General features: G+C 32.0%; 2 protein-coding genes across 3 annotated transcripts; one reads left to right on the forward strand and one right to left on the reverse strand.

Annotated features, from left to right (window-relative positions):
- The first annotated feature begins 749 nt into the window (after positions 1–749).
- On the forward strand, positions 750–11996 carry LOC123697346 (peptidyl-alpha-hydroxyglycine alpha-amidating lyase 1-like). 2 transcript variants are annotated; one of them, XM_045643836.1, is made up of 8 exons: positions 750–941; positions 1014–1104; positions 1329–1566; positions 2397–2525; positions 6014–6165; positions 6672–6869; positions 7298–7582; positions 11557–11996. In XM_045643836.1, exons 1-8 carry the CDS (start codon positions 852–854, stop codon positions 11712–11714), a joined length of 1341 nt encoding a protein of 446 aa, XP_045499792.1. In that variant the 5' UTR covers positions 750–851; the 3' UTR covers positions 11715–11996. The 2 variants fall into 2 exon arrangements, with proteins under 2 accessions (XP_045499792.1, XP_045499781.1); XM_045643825.1 differs by lacking the exon at positions 11557–11996 and adding an exon at positions 8465–10922.
- A 1684-nt stretch (positions 11997–13680) lies between these two features.
- Positions 13681–18139, reverse strand: LOC123697357 (methyltransferase-like protein 25B). Its single transcript, XM_045643847.1, has 6 exons — positions 17972–18139; positions 17267–17709; positions 15884–16286; positions 15131–15240; positions 14719–14894; positions 13681–13788 (listed from the first exon to the last, which is right to left on the reverse strand). The coding sequence occupies exons 1-6, from the start codon at positions 18062–18064 to the stop codon at positions 13703–13705; spliced, it is 1311 nt and encodes a 436-aa protein (XP_045499803.1). The 5' UTR covers positions 18065–18139; the 3' UTR covers positions 13681–13702.
- Between the last annotated feature and the right edge of the window lie 934 nt (positions 18140–19073).

The following is a 19073-nucleotide window of genomic DNA, read 5'->3' on the forward strand; positions in this document are numbered from 1 at the left end:
TATTTATTTTATTGTATTAATACCTACAATTTACACGTTACATTAAATTACTTATACTTACGACTTCACAATTACTACAGCACCACAGCACCTATCATCTTTACAGTACAATAGTCAAGATTACATGCTTATCCAAGGAGTTTCGGGGAAATAAATTGCCTAATCATACCGGTAATAAAATTTTACTGTAACATTTATTATATATTTATATTATATATATTCTACTGTGTTACAGTTTTATTTATTCAGATGTGGTACATCAGTAATAACACATGAGAAAACTACTGTCAAGTTTCATCAAATTCCGTCTAGAATTTTCGTGAAAGGGTAAAAAACATACAGTACAGTAAAAATGATCAGTCCCACCATGTTCAAGAACGTTTTCGATAAATACTATCTTACTACTAATAATCTCGTTATTTAAGAGTAATAGAAATACGAAATAAGTTTATTACATATTTTCACGATAAATCATAAATTATAAAAGTTTCTTATTTACATATTGTCTGATCTAATAATATAATATATTTATTATCATTTGAAAATTTAAGGTATTTTCAAATGATGCTAATTAACAAATATAATGGAAAAATCGGTACTGGTAAAACCGGTAAAACCCATTGGTTTACATTTTTACAAGTTCACATTCATGAACGTTACTATATCTACGTCATCACTCACCAATTCAATTCATCTGTCAATTGTCATACACTATACAGTCATTCACGATTCTATCTCGGTAGTCGGTGAAGTTTATTTTATTTGCGAAAACAATAAATTGGAAATTCGTGTGTAAAATTGAAGAAAATCAATTCGTTCAAGTTTTAAATGTTTCAATTACTTTAATCATAATGTCGAAGTGTAGTGCTTGTATATCTAATTACAAATTAGATACATTTTTCATTTTATTATCGCTGATAAATTGTGTTTCTGCTCGTAGAGTATGTATCATTATTTAATTAATAAATAAATCCAATTTTCATTATGTTAATACCCTTAATAATTACTTTTAGTATCCAGAAGATGGATATTTTTCAAGGAGTTTCTTTGACGAGCGAGAACAATACGCTAAAGTGGATGCTGCTCTTGGAAAAATTGTACATTGTAAGTTTGTTTACTTTATCATTTCATGAATATAAAAACTGATCAATAATAACAATGAATATTTTTAATTTTATTCATGTAAAACGTAATGTTTAGATACAATAAAAGATATTCCATTCATTGCACTTTTTCGTAAATATTTTTGAAAAAATTTTCTTTGCTAAACAGGAGATATTGCTTGACATAACATTATTAGTTTATTTCTACTAATACAATATTTTTAGCACCAAAACTGGTGAGTGATTGGCCAGATCCTTCAGTGAAAATGGGCCAAGTGTCCGGAGTAGCCATAGATTCGTCTGGGCAAATTCACGTCTTTCACCGAGCCTCAAATGTATGGGATGCAAGCACATTCAGTATAAGGAATGTGTATCAGGGTATAGGAGAAATTCCCATTACTAGTCCTACAGTTTTGGTATTTAATAATACTGGTGAATTAGTAGACCTTTGGGGAGAAAATCTGTAAGTAAATGTAGTAATTAATTATTTAATAGATTTGAATTATTGATATAAAATATCATTCAAATATTGTAAATACTAAGTAACTTGTTCAAAGTTTTTTTATTTATTATTATCACTGTCTTGATATTTTGTATTTTATAATTCCATTCATACATATTTATATATGCAAATACAGACATTTTTAACCGACTTTAAAAAAGGAGGAGGTTATCAATTCGGCCGGTATGTTTTTTTTTATGTATGTACACCGATTACTACGAGGTTTCTGAACCGATTTACGTGATTCTTTTTTTGTTCGATGCGGGACGGTGTCGAATTGGTCCCATAAAAAATTTATTGGGATAGGCCCAGTAGTTTTTATTTTATGAGCATTTTTGTCTGTATTTGTAAATGTTGCAAGTGCAAGTTTGAAGTCGGTTGTTTTTAATGCAGTTATATAGACTTGTATTGACTAATATTATAAATTATTCATTTTTCCGTAGTGTAAATTTATATAGACTCAACTTCCTTGATAAATAGATTATTAAAATTGTTTATTTGATATTGTAATCCTTATACCTTTAAGTGGTATAAGGATTACAATTCAAACTAGTATTTATTGATGTCACCTTGTTCAAAAAAATCAAACTACAAATTAATAATATTAATATAGATATCTGTATGCATTATAATATAATTAAACAAGATTGTAATCATAATTAAAGAAACAAAAAACATGACTTTTCAATAAAATAGTACATTTATTTAAGTCCTTAGAAATTCAGCTCCAAAATTGAGCTAGGTATTCTTATTTCCAAATGAATTTACCCTTTGATATTATTTTTATACAGATTCTATATGCCCCATGGAATAACTGTGGATGCATCAGGGAATGTGTGGCTGACAGATGTAGCCCTCCACCAAGTGTTCAAGTTTACACCAGACAATAGGAAGGAGCCTGCGCTCAAACTTGGAGAGAAGTGAGTGTAATATAGACTTTTAGCCTGGGGACAAAAAAGGTATTCCTTAAAAATTTCCTTACCTAGTATAAATATAAACAACTTGCCGCGACTTTACCCGCATTCTTTCGCTCCTGTTGGTCTTAGCATCATGATAGCCTATAGCCTTCCTCAAAAGGCTAGCATGAAAGAATTTTTCAAATCAGACCTGTAATTCCTGAGATTAGCGCATTCAAACAAACTCTTAAGCTATATAATATTAGTATACAGTGGTGGTCATATAATTAAGAACGCTGATACAAAGGGAAGATTTTTTCAGACTAAGATGCATAACTAATTTCATGTACATATTTATTTTTATTTTGCTCGATATAGAAATACTTTTCCAATTAATCACTGTATTCATTAATACACGTGATTAGCCTGAAAATTAATACACAAACTTTTTACACTACTTCTAAACATAGTATTCCTATTTACTGGCTGGTCACATAATTAAGAACGCTAAATAGTTTATACTTTTATTCAAATTTAAATAGTGAACACTCGACTCGATTTGTGGTTGTAGGTTACTGTTTGTATAATTTTGGCGCCATTAAGTGATGCAAAAGATTAAAAGTGATTACTTCTTATTAAAAAAATAAAAGTTGTGATAAATCTACTAGGGAAGTTATAATAATTCTTCGCGGGAAGAATTAGTCTTATAAAAATATAACTGATCATCTGCAATGTTCAAAAACTATGGTTTTCCACGCCATAAGACATTTTGATACGTATTAAACAACTTCGGATGTCCCACGTATGCCAAGACAGAGAAAAACAACTCCTCGAGATGACCTAAACATCGTCCGTATGGCTTACTCAACTTACTCAACTCAAACAAAATCCTGTTAAGGGGTCCAATGAGCTGAGAAAAGAATATTTCGGGGAAAATAACCCTTCAGCAATCTCAGCACGCACTATTCGAAGACGTTTGGTAGAAGAAAAATTTACAAATACCTACAGACAAAAATGCTCATAAAATAAAAACTACTGGGCCTATCCGAATAAAATTTTTATGGGACCAATTCGACACCATCCCGCATCGAACAAAAAAAGAATCACGTAAATCGGTTCAGAAACCTCGGAGTAATCGGTGTACATACATAAAAAAAAAAAAAAAAAAAAATATACCGGCCGAATTGATAACCTCCTCCTTTTTTTTGAAGTCGGTTAAAAAATTGCATGGTCGGATAGCAAGAAAAGTACCCATTTTGAAACTTTGTCACAGGCAAGCCCGGCTTAGATTTGCAAGAAAATATGAACACTGGACTGTGCGAAATTGGAAAAATGTTCTTTTGTCTGACGAAACGAAAATAAACAAAGTATGTTCCGATGGAAAACGTTATCTTCGACGTCCTCCGAATACAGAATTCGACCCTAAGTACACGAAAGTTACATTAAAGCAAGGTGGTGGAAATGTGAAAATTTGGGGGTGCTTTTCTGGACATGGTGTTGGACCTGTAAAGTTGATAGAAGGTAACATGGATCAATTCCAATATAAAAATATACTGGAAGAAACAATGCTACCTTATGCTGAAGAAGTTCTACCGGTTATTTGGACATTCCAGAATGACAATGACCCAGCACACTGCACACACTGTAAAGGAATTTCTAACAGCGCCGTCAGTTTCTGTTTTGGACTGGCCAGCTAACAGCTCTGACCTAAACCCAATAGAGAATCTGTGGTTCGAGGTAAAGAAAAAGGTTTCAAATACACAGTGTCGAACTTTAATGGAGCTGTAGGACGTTTTTTTAGAAGAATGGAACTCTATTTCTGTAGCAAAATGTCAAAAATAAATAGAGTCAATGCCTCGCCGGTGTAAAGCAGTAATTAAAAGCCGTGGACATGCTATTAAATATTATTTTTAGTTAAAAATGTATTAATTTGCTTTATAAATTTTTCGCGCAACATATTATTGTAAATTTTTAATTGAAAGTGTCATACAAAACAATTCCCGAGCAGATAAATTAATCGTTCTTAATTATTTGTCCAGCTTCACTGCTATTTGAATGTGTTGCTTTGGTAAAATAAATTATTTTTGAAAAAAAATTGTTGGCGATTTTATTATTTATTCTTAAACTTAGTTGCTCTATTAATGTGGCTATTTTATGACATAACTAGTTGCTTCTCAGAAGGTGTACATCTCTGTGTATGACATTATTTAAATAAAAATTTCTAGTACTTCAAATCGTTCTTAATTATATGACCACAACTATAGATTTAAATTATAATTTCATTACTAGGAGTTTATTTACAACGAAAAAATGATTTATTTCTGTAGCTTATGTTTTATTCTGGTACAAAACAATGTTATATCACAGCCAAGTATCATCAAATCAGTTCTTATGATTCTCATTAATTTTTGTGTTAATAATGTTAGTATGTAGTTATCTTCAGTGAATATTTGTGTTATGGGTCAGATGCTCTGGTCACATACATATGTTTGACTTATAAGCTATGATACCTATATAAAAGAGCTAGATACGTTACCCGCTCTCTATTTTGGCAAGAAAAAACTCAGCTAAGTGCCCGAGTTTCACTTAGTCACGCACCATTCAGCGTCGTGGCTGGACGTTCTTTTTATATTTTAATCGGCAGTTGTTATTACGAAGTACATGAGTGAGACATGTATTATATCTCGTGCGTGAGAGTGAAAGAGAGAACAACTGTATTGGTGATAATGCGTTAGTCAGTAGGTATGTATTAATTAGGCTGTTTTTTAGTGCAATGACGTTGGCGTATGCCGCGTCTACTAGTATAATAGGTCATTGCTTATAAGTGTATAATATCCTTATCAAATGACTAAAATAAACCTTACTCCACACTGTGTGTGTGTGTGGGATAAGAAACAAGTTGTATGTAGTTAACTTGTTAATACTTAACAATATATTTTTAAAACAAAGTTGTTGGTGAGAGAAGATGCTCTTAGATGATAGGTCTTTGTTACTCATTCAAATTTTTTCAAAATTGATGATAAATAAAATACTATAAGTAATAAGCATGGTACTTTTTTAATTCCTAATTCCTAAAACGCAGTGGTTTCTAACCGCGTGATTTTATGAAAGAAGCAAAATACATACAACCAGCCACATTTGCGGTTTTTCCCCACGACTGATTTTAAATCGAACGCGTTATTACAAAATGCTCGCTGGTAATAGCCCCACCAAAATTAGTGAAACAAAATGAGTTTCTCAATCATTTCAATTCTTTACACTGACCTGGGATACTAATTACTCGTGTTTGATTTTACGCGATTTATAAATTTAGAAATAAAACTTTTTAAATTAGATTTATTCATTATATTATACTGTAACTAGCTGTGCCCCGCGGTTTTACCTGCAGTGCTCCGCTCCTGTTGGTCTTAGCGTGATGATATTATCGCGTAGTCGCGTTTAAAATTCGTTAGAATATTTTCTAAATACTAACTATTATACTACTATATTTCCCTTGCACTTGACTTCAATAGATTTGTGCCCGGCGATGACGACGACCACTTCTGCAAACCCAGCTCAGTGGCGGTCCACTCTAGCGGTGACTTCTTCGTAGCAGATGGCTATTGTAACACAAGGATCATAAAGTATAAGGCAGATGGGACTAAGATACTACAGTGGGGACGACGTAAGTCATAATTTAATAGATAAACTTGCTTACAAGTGCTATTTAAGTAGATTTGTTGATGGTTTAATACCAACAATCAAAACCAAATGATTTTTGAGTGGGATTGTTTTTTTTTTTCATCTTTTGTTAGCAAAGATAAAAATTCATCTTGTAATACAATCGGCATCACTTGTTTTTCACACTGCCGTGTTCTTTTTATGCTGCTTATGTACTTACTTACTTATGTACTTATTGTGACCAATATTATTTCATCACATTCTACGGTAACCGATACAGTTTTATTTGCAAATATTATAATAAAAGATAAGTTGTATATACAGGGTGGTGCCCTAATATGCTACTAAATTTATCATTTCGAACGTTCGAGTGACAGTCACAGCTTATAGGTTTAAAGATTTTATTACTCATAAAAAAAACTTATTATTTACCTACTCTACCATTTTTTTATCTATTTCCTTATATTTTTTTTCCCAAGTTATCCTTTAACTTATCCATAATTTCCTCAGGCACCGGTCAAACACCGTTCACTCTTAACGTACCACACGCGCTAACGATAGCCGAAGATAAAAACGCAGTTTGCACAGCTGATAGAGAGAGAGGCAGGATCGCGTGTTTCCGAGCTGACAACGGGACATACATACACTCGTATTCGCATTGGCTGATTGGGCGGAGGCTCTTCAGTGTTGCCTATTCGCCTATACAGGGTGAGCTTTTTTTTGTGTGTATGTTTGTGTAGTGAAATGTGGAGGAAATGTGGTAGCTCATTGTTATGTGATATGATTAAAAAAGTCTAGTAAGGTGAATAAATTTCATTGTAAATTTATTTAAATAATTAATTAATTAATTTGTATTTGACTGTATGATATTAATTTGTTAAAAATTTACAATGGCAGTATATGTGATAAAATATTGAACGTACTTAACACCTTTCTAACCATGTACGAGGAAAATAAAGAGTTTTGAATTGATTTAAATATTTGAAATTCTGGGTTCTCTTTCTTATTGAATAAGATGGGTCTTGGTTCAATCTTCGTCATAAGACAACTCGACTATAAGAAAAATGCCTTACCGACATAGATGTGATACGCATTTCCCTTTGTATTTTTAAGTATTAAACAATAAAATAATTTAGGTGGCCGCCTCTACCTAGTCAACGGGCCAGCACTCACCGGTATACCCGTACGGGGCTACGTCATAGAGTACACGTCCGGTCGTCTGATACAAACATTCGCACCGGGCGATTCGTTCAGAAACCCGCACGATGTCGCCGTATCGCCAGATGGCAGCACTGTGTACGTCGCGGAACTCGACCCGCACAAAGTGTACAAGTTTCTGGACGAATCCTTGTTGTTGAAGAATGAAACCGCAAATGATGTTACGACTGAAGCGCTGCCCGCTAAGCCTACAGCTACTGTTGGTGAGTAGTTGTTTTTGAAACATTCTGTATATAGTGTTTTTGTACAGTTGTACTTGTATATTTTATACAATTATTGTTGTATAAAAATTTAGGTAAATGATTAGGATAGGTAATATGTAGATTAAGCATTTGATGCACAAATGATGCACAAATTATGTATTATAAAGGATTAACAAAATTTAAACTTTTGGATATCTCAGTGATTTTTTTTATTCTCAGTGATATATTTAGTTCACTCTTATCTATTTTCAAAAAAAACTAATATAGTATGAGTGTAGTATTAATGTATAACGTGATCGTCTAGAACAGCCGTTAGTGACTAACATCGTCCGCAGAGGTTAGCAATGTGAGCATGACACGTGGGTGGGAAGTTTTGGTACGAATTATCTAATATAATTTTTGTTAATGGCTTTGAGGGTAGCGGGGTGAGGTTTGCATGTTGTGGTAAAAATGTATAATTTACTAACTGATAGTCAAGAATGGATGTAAGTGACTAACCACGTTAGCAGGGGTAAGCAGTGTGCTCGTAGGGCATAAAATATAGTTGGGAGCATGTTGTGCATACAAAACAAATTTTGATCTGTGCATTTGCAAAGTTTAATGAGATGTGTGTGTGAGGTTAATATTAAAATTATTCCCAACATTGGTTTTAAAATTAAATTACTTTTTAATCTACTCTATACTCAAAAAATATGCTAGTGCTTTGATAAAAGGTAGCCTATGTTCTTTCTCAGGGTCTAAAGATTGTCTGTGCCAAATTTCATCAAAATCGGTTCAGAGGTTTAAACGGGAAAGCGTAACAGACAGACAGAGTTACTTTCGCATTTATAATATTAGTAGGGATGAATAAGAACGGGTGTTAGTAAGTAACCGCGTCCGCAGAGGTGAGCGGCGTGAGCGTGTCGAGCGGGTGGGAGTGGGGCGGCGCGGCGGGCGGCGCGCTGGGCGCGGGCGGCGCCGCGCTGCTCGCGCTCGCCGCCGTCGCGCTGCTCAACGCGAGGAACCGCGGTAAGCGATACGATGAGCGCGATGTGTATGCGGACAAGTAGGGTTGCCACTTGATGCTTAAACAAAAAAAATATATAGTACAACTTCGAACACAAGGAAGGCGATTTTTTTTTTCTCATTTATAAAGCACTAGCTTACCGCCCGCGGCTTCGCCCGCTTTGTCTAAAACCAAATAAATTATATACTAAAACCTTCCTCTAGAATTACTCTGTCTATTAAAAAAACCGCATCAAAATCCGTTGCGAAGTTTTAAAGATTTAAGCATACAAAGGGACATAGGGAAATAGGGACAGAGAAAGCGACTTTGTTTTATACTATGTAGTGATTTGGGTGCTATAAAACGTGAGAAAGAAATCAATCACGAGACAAGTCAATTTTTGTCTGTTTGTCTTTAAAAATATCTCACATATGTATTAAAAAGTGGTTTTATTAGAAATTTTTGACGGATAGAAAAAATTCTATCATGAGATGGGATTTTATGTTTTTGTTTTTAATTTTTCATTTATTAAGCATTTAAATGCTATAAAACGCTTTAACTACACCTGTATGTTTGCAATTGAAACCAAGTCCTTTACACTGTCTCAGACTCAATTTTGACATAGGTTTCAAGTTTCAACGATTACATTCAAACTTTGTACTTTATCAAAAAAGTGACCTAATAATTTTATGAGTGCCAAAGCGTGCTTTTTTGTTGTTTTTTTTTTTTTTTACTTTATTTATTATACGAGGCTTCCAATTTGTTGAGCAATAGTTGAACAAAAATTTTGCCTCATGTCTGGACCTATTCGAAGGATTGCGAGCAACTCCTCAATGCATTCTCTTTGATTTTCAACTTTGTTGCTAAACAAATACTAATACGAGGCTTTAGTGGGTGACTGTAATATGGTTCTTTTAGTTCCGTGTATCTAATTCTTAAATATTTTTTTATTTGTAATTGTATTTTTTTATATGTTGGACAGCATTATAGTATATTATGGTAATTTACTTCAATGGTTAAGTGTGAGTAATACAGTTAACGAAGGTTAAACATAGAGTATGTACTTTATTGCTAATTGATGAGCTAGTAGCATAATATAATTTAGATTTTAGCCCTAACTGAACTGCATCTAACTTCGGTTTATTAAGATTTAACGTGTAGAAATATGTAATATTTTACATCATACTACTACTTAATTTATATTTAATGAGATAATATTTACTTTTCGAAAAATCTGAGTATTATTTGTGAAACTTTACGGTAACCGTACAAAAAATGTGATAATTTAATAAAAATCAAGCACAAATTAGTGGCAACCCTTAAAAATACACAAAATCGTCACAAATTGTACCTACATCGTTTAATAAGCAACATAGTATTTAGTCGTTTAAAATTAGATATACAGGAAGTAAAATACACTGGAAGTTTAGAAATTGTGATATTAACTACCTCAGTCCTCATTCCATTAATTTAATTGGATTGCAATGTACCTATCTGCATATTATAACCAATTACTTCAATAACAAAGGCAATTAACATGATAGCCTTTAGCTTTTGCAAAGTTTCAAGGAAACAATAAAATTATACATACTATTTTTGTATTGAACTGTGTTGCTTATTAAAATATGAAGTGTCTTATAAGTGTATGGATATTTATAATCTGTATTGTGTGTATTAATACACAAGTGACGGCATTCTAAAAAGCAAAAGCTCGTTACAAACTATGATAGGTAAATAAAATATGTTTAAAACGTCATTTGTGTAATTGGTAATTTTTAAATTAAATGTTTTTTTCTTAGTAAGGAATTCAATTTTTTTTTGTATCGCACTATTTTGTTTGCATGCCTGTGACCAGTTCCTTATGTTTTTTTTTCGTTATTTCGATGTACTTTAAAAATTCTTACTTTCATTCCAATTTAAAAAATAAATAAATGTTATTTTTTAATATTATTATTCATGCAAATAAATGCATGACTGGAAAATTTTATTGGCGTTAAAAATGAATTCATGAATTTTAAATCCATTGACCATGAGATTAATTGTATGTTTATTCGATTTTTTATATATTATACAATACAATGTTATACAAAGAGCATAAAGATATAAAATCGTCATATGAGATAATATAATCTATGTACATTAATGGATAAAAATGAAGCTAATAAAATCTGAATAATATAATGAATTAAAATGATCTCTTGAAGTTGATCTGAAATTAATTTATTTCTACATAATATTGATTTTATTTTTATTTATAAACTTGTGTAGTTTTAAGAAATATTGAGATCGTCCAAATATACCTGCGTTAGTTGTAATTGTGATTGTGTATTTACTGAAATATATTTATTGAAGCTTTTTGTGTTTTTATTTTATTGCACCTTTTGCATGTCTGTCTTTATGTTTGACTTCATTTTATTTTAATTTGCAAATTATTGTACAACTACATTATTTTATAAAAATAAGATTTTGAGTAGAAGTTAAAGGAGCGAAATTTTACTGATAATTATTATTAAAATGTTCATAAATTGAGAATTTTAAATTACTAGCAAGTTTTGCATTCTTTTTTTTGGAATTATTTTGTGCAGAATCTATCCAATAGTTTCATCATCTGTATTTATGCAGAATCTATACTAATATGCTAATACATAAAGCTGAAGAGTTTGTTTGAACGCGCTTAACTCAGGAACTACTAGTTAGTCCGATTTGAAGAATTCTTTCGGTGTTAGATAGCCCACATATCGAGGAAGGCTATAGGCTATATATCATCACGCTACGGCCAACAGGAGTGGAGCACTACGGGTAAAACCGCAGGGCACAGCTAGTATTAGATAAATCTTGTTAGTTCTTTTCTTACTTACATACATTGAATAATTTTCTCAAAATATTTTAATACCTTAGTTAAGATTATCTTTAAGATTCAGAAATAATTAGTTTAATAATTTAATAGAAAGATCCACATTTCGAATTATTTTTTAAAATATTAATATAGGTCGTAAAGGTGTATCTCGCCGACGCTGGGAGTACGGGCACGGTGAGTTCAAACTACGGAGGCTTCTAGATCGACGACGGTTCACGCGAGTACATTCCGAAGATTCTGACGAAGAGCCCGCTCCAATGCTACCAACACACCCTCCAGCTAACGCCTGATCCTATATGACTCGAACGTAATATTACAAAAGATTTACAAGCATGTCGTGGCCACGCTTGAAAAGCAATCAAATTTTCACGATAACATTTTGTAACTGGCAATATTCATGACTATTGCAGAATTTGACGTAAGTCAATATTGACCAATGGCGTCGTTAAAAACGGTTAGGTACTTTTAAACAGTAATCGTTTATTGGCTATTCAGTCGCCAGCAAAATGGTCTCCGAGATGTTCTTAATTCAATTATGGAATTCGATTTCGACGTTAAACGACTATGGGCTTGTATAAATTGAACTGGATCAATGTTTTGCGGATAAGTATGTACCTAATTGGGTTTTTAAATATGTATATTAAAGACTTAAGGATTGGGCCCACAATGTAGATAGTTCAATACTGTAGTTTTGCGTATGATACGTACGCTCGATGTAATTCGATTCCCAAAGTTACCATATTTATATGGAAATTTGTTTTTAGTTTATTTGATAATTTCCATATAATTTCACATGTTATAATGTAAAGGTAGATATTAGATAGACCAAATCAATTTGGCTTCTTAAAAATCGATGTCTAGTAAAATAATAAACACTAGTTGGAAGTAATTAATAATAGAAAAACATTCTTCAATAAAAAAACTGAAGTGTTGACTTATAAATCTGTTTTTCGTATGTAGCGAAGATAGATCTAGCTTCTTACATATCCAGTCTTTCTTATTTATCCCTTTATCTAAGCACTTTATAGTCCAGGATCTCAGGATATTATTTACAATTAATTCCTATCTAGCTAATTTTCCGTGACGCTAAACTTCTTCTCTTACAAATTTTCGATAGAGGATAGAGCTAATAGCAAGGATAAAATGTATCTTTATTGCATTGAGATAATATTACTTCGTATGGAGGAGACACCACGAACAAAATCTGTGCGCCATTTTTTGCTCTAAGTTTTAAAAATTATTATCTAGTTAGATACTTACCGATGAAAGTAATTCCTTTGCACTTTTCCGTATTATTTGTGCAATATCGTAACAAACACGAAGGCATATTTGATGCGTTTCAATTTAAAACAAATAAAAAATGAGCGTGCAGTTACGCCATATGGCGAATGTTGAGCGGAACATAAGTAATGTAGGCGGTGTCGTCTCCATCTGTATATCTCAATGCTTTATTGGCTATTTTTAACGATGTAGAATAATAATTGGCTATTATTGTTTAATTATGTTTATTAAATATTTGTCCTAAAAATGCATTACTTAAATGAAAAGAAAGCTACAAGGAACATTAGGTAGATAGGTAGTGACCAATATTTTAAAATTGACTTCGGGATTCTGTACTATTATTTAAAGATTACCTATCTACTTACTTGTAATAATTATATGCGATAATTCGCTATATGCATAAATAATTGGTTCAGAATGGATAATATAAATGTATTTAATTTAAGTCTTAGGCTAACTGCTTTGATATTTGAAGTTCCAATTCTATTACCTTCCAAAAATCTTGTCAATTCTCTTCTTTCGTCCGACTTGGCATTTTATGGTATCAAAGAACAAACTATTTAGATTATAATTATTAATATAGGTAGTTACCTACACTGAATACAATTCCTACGCTATTTTATTACACATATTTTTGTTGTAAATGTCACGTTACACTAAATATCTACTACTTCTACTTTATTTTAGGTATATGTATAAGGCCTGCCGCCTGATGTATGTGTGATTGCAGGTTGGAAATGAGGTTTTGTGAAAAAATGATCGCCTTTTAGCTTGTAATTATTAAGTCGTACCTACTTAGTATTATCAATTGAGATTAAAGGAGTTGGGTACATTGCAGACTAACAATCTCCTTATTCTTTTAATTTTGTTTTACATACTGTAGTTAAATTCATTAGGTAAGCAGATGCGTGTGGATTATTAGTAGCAGGAATTGTACATACGAAAGGGAAGCTGATTTGAAATAAAAGATGAATATAATTGTATACATTTTTTTTAATCATGTAAACATTTTTCTGCCGATCATGACGTGATTTCTTGGAGAAATATTAGGATCAAATACCGGGTGTATTTCGCAGTGGATACCTGAAATGTATAATAATTAAAATATTGTGTTATTCAGTTAATAAAAAGGTCAATGTAATTTTTATATTTTATGAGACCAAAGGGCATGTGTTATAATTTCTTTATTAATTAAGTCGGTGTATAAATGTGCCAAAATTGTTCTCACTGTTGCTTTTGTCGCCTATAAAGCGCTGTTTACGAACAGCGTGAAAAGCGCGTTCAGTTGTTTTGCTGTTGTCGCTTTGGTCTATATCGATTAATAATAATTTTACAGAATATTAATTCTGGCAACACTTTCCAAAATTGCTTAATAAATCAAAAACAAATTTAGACAGCACAGATTTTGATTATTTGTAACAAATTTATATTAAAACTGAAACGGATAACTATATTTTATTGTGTAAAGTATCAACATGAAGTTGCTATTTCCATACAATTAACGGATATAAAGAAAACACCGTAAGATTTATAAGTACTTATGTGATTATTAAAACAACACAATATAGTTAGTATTTCATAAATTTGAACAATGTATAATTTTTACAATCAAAACTTTTAACATGGCAACATTCATTTACTTACTGCAATATTTGACCAGATTTGTACCGTAATTAAAATAGGTTATGGATACAATTTTGATTTCGGTATATTATAATACATATTATGTAAAAATATATATTTGTGTGTTTTGTATAAAATTGTGAAATGTCATGTATCTAATAAATGTTATATTATATTGTAATCTCTTTCAGTCAAAACCCTACAAAGAATCTAGCTAATTTATAAAGAAAATTGTCGGATCTAGATCTACTTTACAACATGAGTTCAATTTGCGACAAATATTTTTCCAATCCATGAACAGTAAACATAGATAAAATATTTAAATAATATTATAATTTTAGTAAGAAGGCAAGTTCAGCAGACATGAAAAAATATAAAAAGGGAACTCACCATGCTCCATCATATAATACAATCTGTCCAGCAATATAACAGTTTCCACCAACGGTGCTAATACAAGTCGCAAAGTGTATAGTACTACTACCCGTTTCCATTGAGCAAGGTCGGATGTGCTTTTTGAAGTGTCCATTGTCGTTACTGAAAGTCTGCCCAGTGCGACTTTGCTGTAGCTGTAATTAAGTTTCTTTTTTATCCAAGTATGAGTAGGAAAAATGATAATTATTTTAATTTTTATGTGCAGGTGAATGAGTATCATATCATAGTACCCAATATGTCGGTAGAGTTATTTTTTCCATTTGGCTCTCTCATATAGTTATGATAGAATTATTATTTCATATTTTATGGTATTAAGTAGTTTTCCTACACACACTGATTACAATTATTTATACATTATCAGTGGACTTACCTTTCAAAAGTCATATTGTCGGTATGTTTCACACTTCTGATGGGTGAATGTCGCAGATTCGGATCATGGTCCACTAGGACCCTTTCAAGTGCTGCTCTGAAGGCATGTACCTGTTAATGAACATTGTTTTCTTTATACCAAGTAAATTTATACATGAAAATCATTTCCACACAATAAACTAGAATCCCAATCACACTAAAAAATTGTCTAAAGCAAAACTCTGCCCATGCATCTAGCACTAGGCAGAGTTTTCAAATAAACCAATAATAAGTATCCTACTTTTAAGAAATAGCTCTGTATAATTGGCGCATGCTGTGTTAACCTCTAATTGTTTGTTACTTTATCACAAGAACTATAATATGTTATGTAATATTTATATTTAAGAATCATTGTTAACAAATGTTGGTTGACCATTAGGTCAACCTCAGGTATTTATTTACTCTATTGTTATATAATATGTTTATTTATTTATTTATTAAAATAAATAAATAAACAGTGTGTTTATTTATTTATTTATTAAAATAAATAAATAAACATATTATACAATAGAGTCTATTGTATAATATGTTTATTTATTGTCTATTGACTTTCATAATTATCACATCGAAATAAGGTGCAAATTTCAGTCAATGTTTTAATGTTATTTATACATATTATACTCGAATGCACATATATGTAGGTACAAAATCTCTCGGACATTCTTGACAACATTTTAATCATGAAAACCGTGTTAAAAAATAAACAACTACTCACTTTTAAATCATTATAATCTCCTTTACAAAGCTTCTCACAGTATGATTCAATTGCATGACAAGCAATCTCTCTACTTGCATAAGACAGTTCACAATCCAGCCCTTTCACATATTCGCTCATAGGATAGCCATCGCTACTAAGTTTCATATAACAACAACCCACAAGACAAATAAATTGGGCTCTATTACACTGTACAAAGTATTTTAGTAATAAAGGTCCCAAATTTCCACATGGGTGTAAGCCAATAAGGCCGTGGTTGTGAATTGTTTCCTTCAATGAGAGAGTTTCAAGCTGATCAGCACTGGATAGTGTCTCGTTGCAATGTATGGGTCTCGGAAGACTGGTTATGTTCTCAATATTGACATATTTCTTTGCTGTGTACTCCAATTCTAGGTCAAGTTTTCTGAAAATATTTATACAAATTATTACCTACTTTATATTCATAATTAATCTAGTAATACACTTGTGGCCAAAGTAATTGCATAGCTTTGAAAGTCTGAAAATATATTTAGTAAGTAATATTCTTCACTTTCTATCTCTTAGCACTAATGACTTTGATATTTTTTCTTTCTTAATAGTTTCAGTTAACTAACTAAAATCATTATGAAAGAAATTCTAAATTAATTATTTATTTAATTCCTTTGATAAGGTATAGTAATGGTTACAGCCATCAACATAATAAAATCAATATACTGGTCTTGAAACAAGAATCCCAATCACACTCAAAAAATAACTGAAGCAAAACTCTGCCCATGCATCTAGTGCACTATACTCTATCCACCGAGTCAAGTTAATACGGAAAACATAGACTTGTTTGTGATTGGTCAGCGATAACCGTTAATGCATTGTACAGACTACGTGTATATTTTAGTCTGATCGTGGTACCCGTACTGTGCAGACGCGCTCATATTTTATTGTTATTGTTCCGTGACCTGGCGTGTACTTAGATTATTTTTGTTTCGGGGATTTTTTGAATTATAATAATTACGTAAATTATAATGAAAATAAATAAATGATATTTTATTACTCTTGTTTTTTTTTCCTTCACATTAAATACATTAATTTAATAAAAGCTTTTTTTATTTATTTTAAGAAACTTCTACTAGCCCAATTTTTCACCTACTTATTATATTACAAAGGCAAGTGTAGTCGTGGGAAGAAAGCTATTTTTATTTAAGAGTAGCGCAGTGTGTACGTACATTCAGAATGGTTTACGCCCACTGACTTTTTTTGTCTCTGTCATTTGTATGGGATTACGTGACAGAGAGAGCGCTATATTAACTTGACTCGGTGGATAGAGTATAGGCAGAGTTTTCAAAGTTATAGTTAAAAATAAAAAAATAAACACCAGTTAATAAAGCCATACATACCAACAGTACAGACCTAGCTTCTTCAGTCAATTGACTCTGACATTCGATTCCAACAGTTTTCAGACCAAAATTGTATGACAGCATTCGTACCAAATGTCCCAAGCCTGATCCAAAATCTATAACAGCATCACAGCCACTGGCCCTAGCCACATCATTCACAACATTAGCCATCAGACTTATTTCATGGCGTTTCTTCAGTTTCACATGTTTTAGAAACATATTTCTCAATTTTTGATTATTAACAATGTCCACTTTTTTATTAGAGCTCTGGTAGGTGCTCTTCCTTGGCAAACTCATGCTTTTAACAAATTTTACAAGAGCTAAGAAGGATAAAGGGAACATGTGGTTCGTGGGATGATCTTGAAGCAAATATCCCAAGGTTTGTGGATCAATATCCTGAAAAGTGTCTCGCCAAGATTGTGGTAACATATCCCAATGATTATCAACAAAGAAATCCTGCAAAAATAATACATTTTATGATTTAAAGTACTCTCCTGCACACAAATATTTAAACTGTATAGAATTTCCATTATAGAAATGCATAAAATAATATGTCTTACTGCTTACATTTAGTTTTATAAAATATAGAACTACATATTATGTACTAATTAAAAAAATACATAATATTATATCTTCCAGTTTATGAATTTATTATTCCATTAAAAAAATACATAATATTATATCTTCCAGTTTATTAAAGATACAGTGAATAACTTACCAAAACGTACAAATCCAAAAGCCATTTGAAAGTTTGCAGTACTTTTACTGTTCCATCAATAACAGTCCTCACATTATCCATATGGCTCGACATTTTGATAAAAATATTCGTACAAGAATTGCATTCAAATAAATTATGACTACGACAAAATCTGCTTCGCACTTTTTAGTACTTTGACATTGACAAAACAAACAGCCTTGCAAACAGCACACAAAGAGCCCAATCAAGAGCCAATTGAGCTGACAAGTGACATTGATGTATTTTGGTCTTTGGACGTTTTGGATAAAATTAGGTACCATAAATAAATCCATCCAAAAATTCTCCAGCATTATTAGGTACTTGCTCTATGTTCTCCACCTATACGACATGTACACACTGTGTGTATAATACACACCATTAACTTCGGCAGCGCGCGACGTGAATTTTTTTAGAAATTTGGCCACCATTATTACACTTGTGTCACTGCGCTTCTAAATAACTAATCTCTTTCCTAACGGCTTCAGACAGATTTCGAAGTATTGGTTAGTTCTAAGAATAAACTATTTTTACACCTATAAATTGTGACCACATAATAACAGTGTGGGATGGCGCTAGACTACATAGATACACAGTATAGCTTGACCGCAACCGCTGTACCGCGTCTGTATGTGCGCGGCGAGGCATGGGAACCGGCCATTCCGTAGGTATCTTTATAACTTCTCTCGTGCTCTTTCTTACCCGGTCCCCGCCTCACTGCACATACCTAGGGCGCGGTACAGCCACTGCGGTCAAGCTATAGTGTATAGTATAATATTATAAATTAGATTTCTATGTATATTACATAGTTAAATATTTTAATTTTACACACGTAGGTGTGGGTACTTATATCGGCTTTCAGAGGAAAATAAAATAATCAATTTCTGAATTGGTTTATTAAATATTCCATTAATATATAAATGCAATAAGTTAATTTCTTATTTCCACATTTAAAAAAAGGTGTTCTTCAACATTGAGATATACATATGGAGACGACACCGCCTACATCACTTATGTTCCGACTTCCGCTCAACATACGCCATATATATGGCGTAACTGCACGCTCATTTTTTGTTTTAAAGTGAAA

The sequence above is a fragment of the Colias croceus genome, chromosome 1 (assembly GCF_905220415.1).
Source record: "Colias croceus chromosome 1, ilColCroc2.1".
Taxonomy (NCBI): domain Eukaryota; kingdom Metazoa; phylum Arthropoda; class Insecta; order Lepidoptera; family Pieridae; genus Colias; species Colias croceus.

Coding starts and splice junctions, on each gene's coding strand:
- LOC123697346 (XM_045643825.1), top strand. CDS start 852: ATGTCGAAGTGTAGTGCTTGTATATCTAATTACAAATTAGATACATTT. Junction 1,567..2,396: donor GACCTTTGGGGAGAAAATCT/GTAAGTAAATGT, acceptor ATTTTTATACAG/ATTCTATATGCCCCATGGAA. Junction 2,526..6,013: donor GCGCTCAAACTTGGAGAGAA/GTGAGTGTAATA, acceptor TGACTTCAATAG/ATTTGTGCCCGGCGATGACG.
- LOC123697357 (XM_045643847.1), bottom strand. CDS start 18,064: ATGTCGAGCCATATGGATAATGTGAGGACTGTTATTGATGGAACAGTA. Junction 17,710..17,971: donor TTTTGGATTTGTACGTTTTG/GTAAGTTATTCA, acceptor TTATTTTTGCAG/GATTTCTTTGTTGATAATCA. Junction 14,895..15,130: donor GACAATATGACTTTTGAAAG/GTAAGTCCACTG, acceptor ACTTAATTACAG/CTACAGCAAAGTCGCACTGG.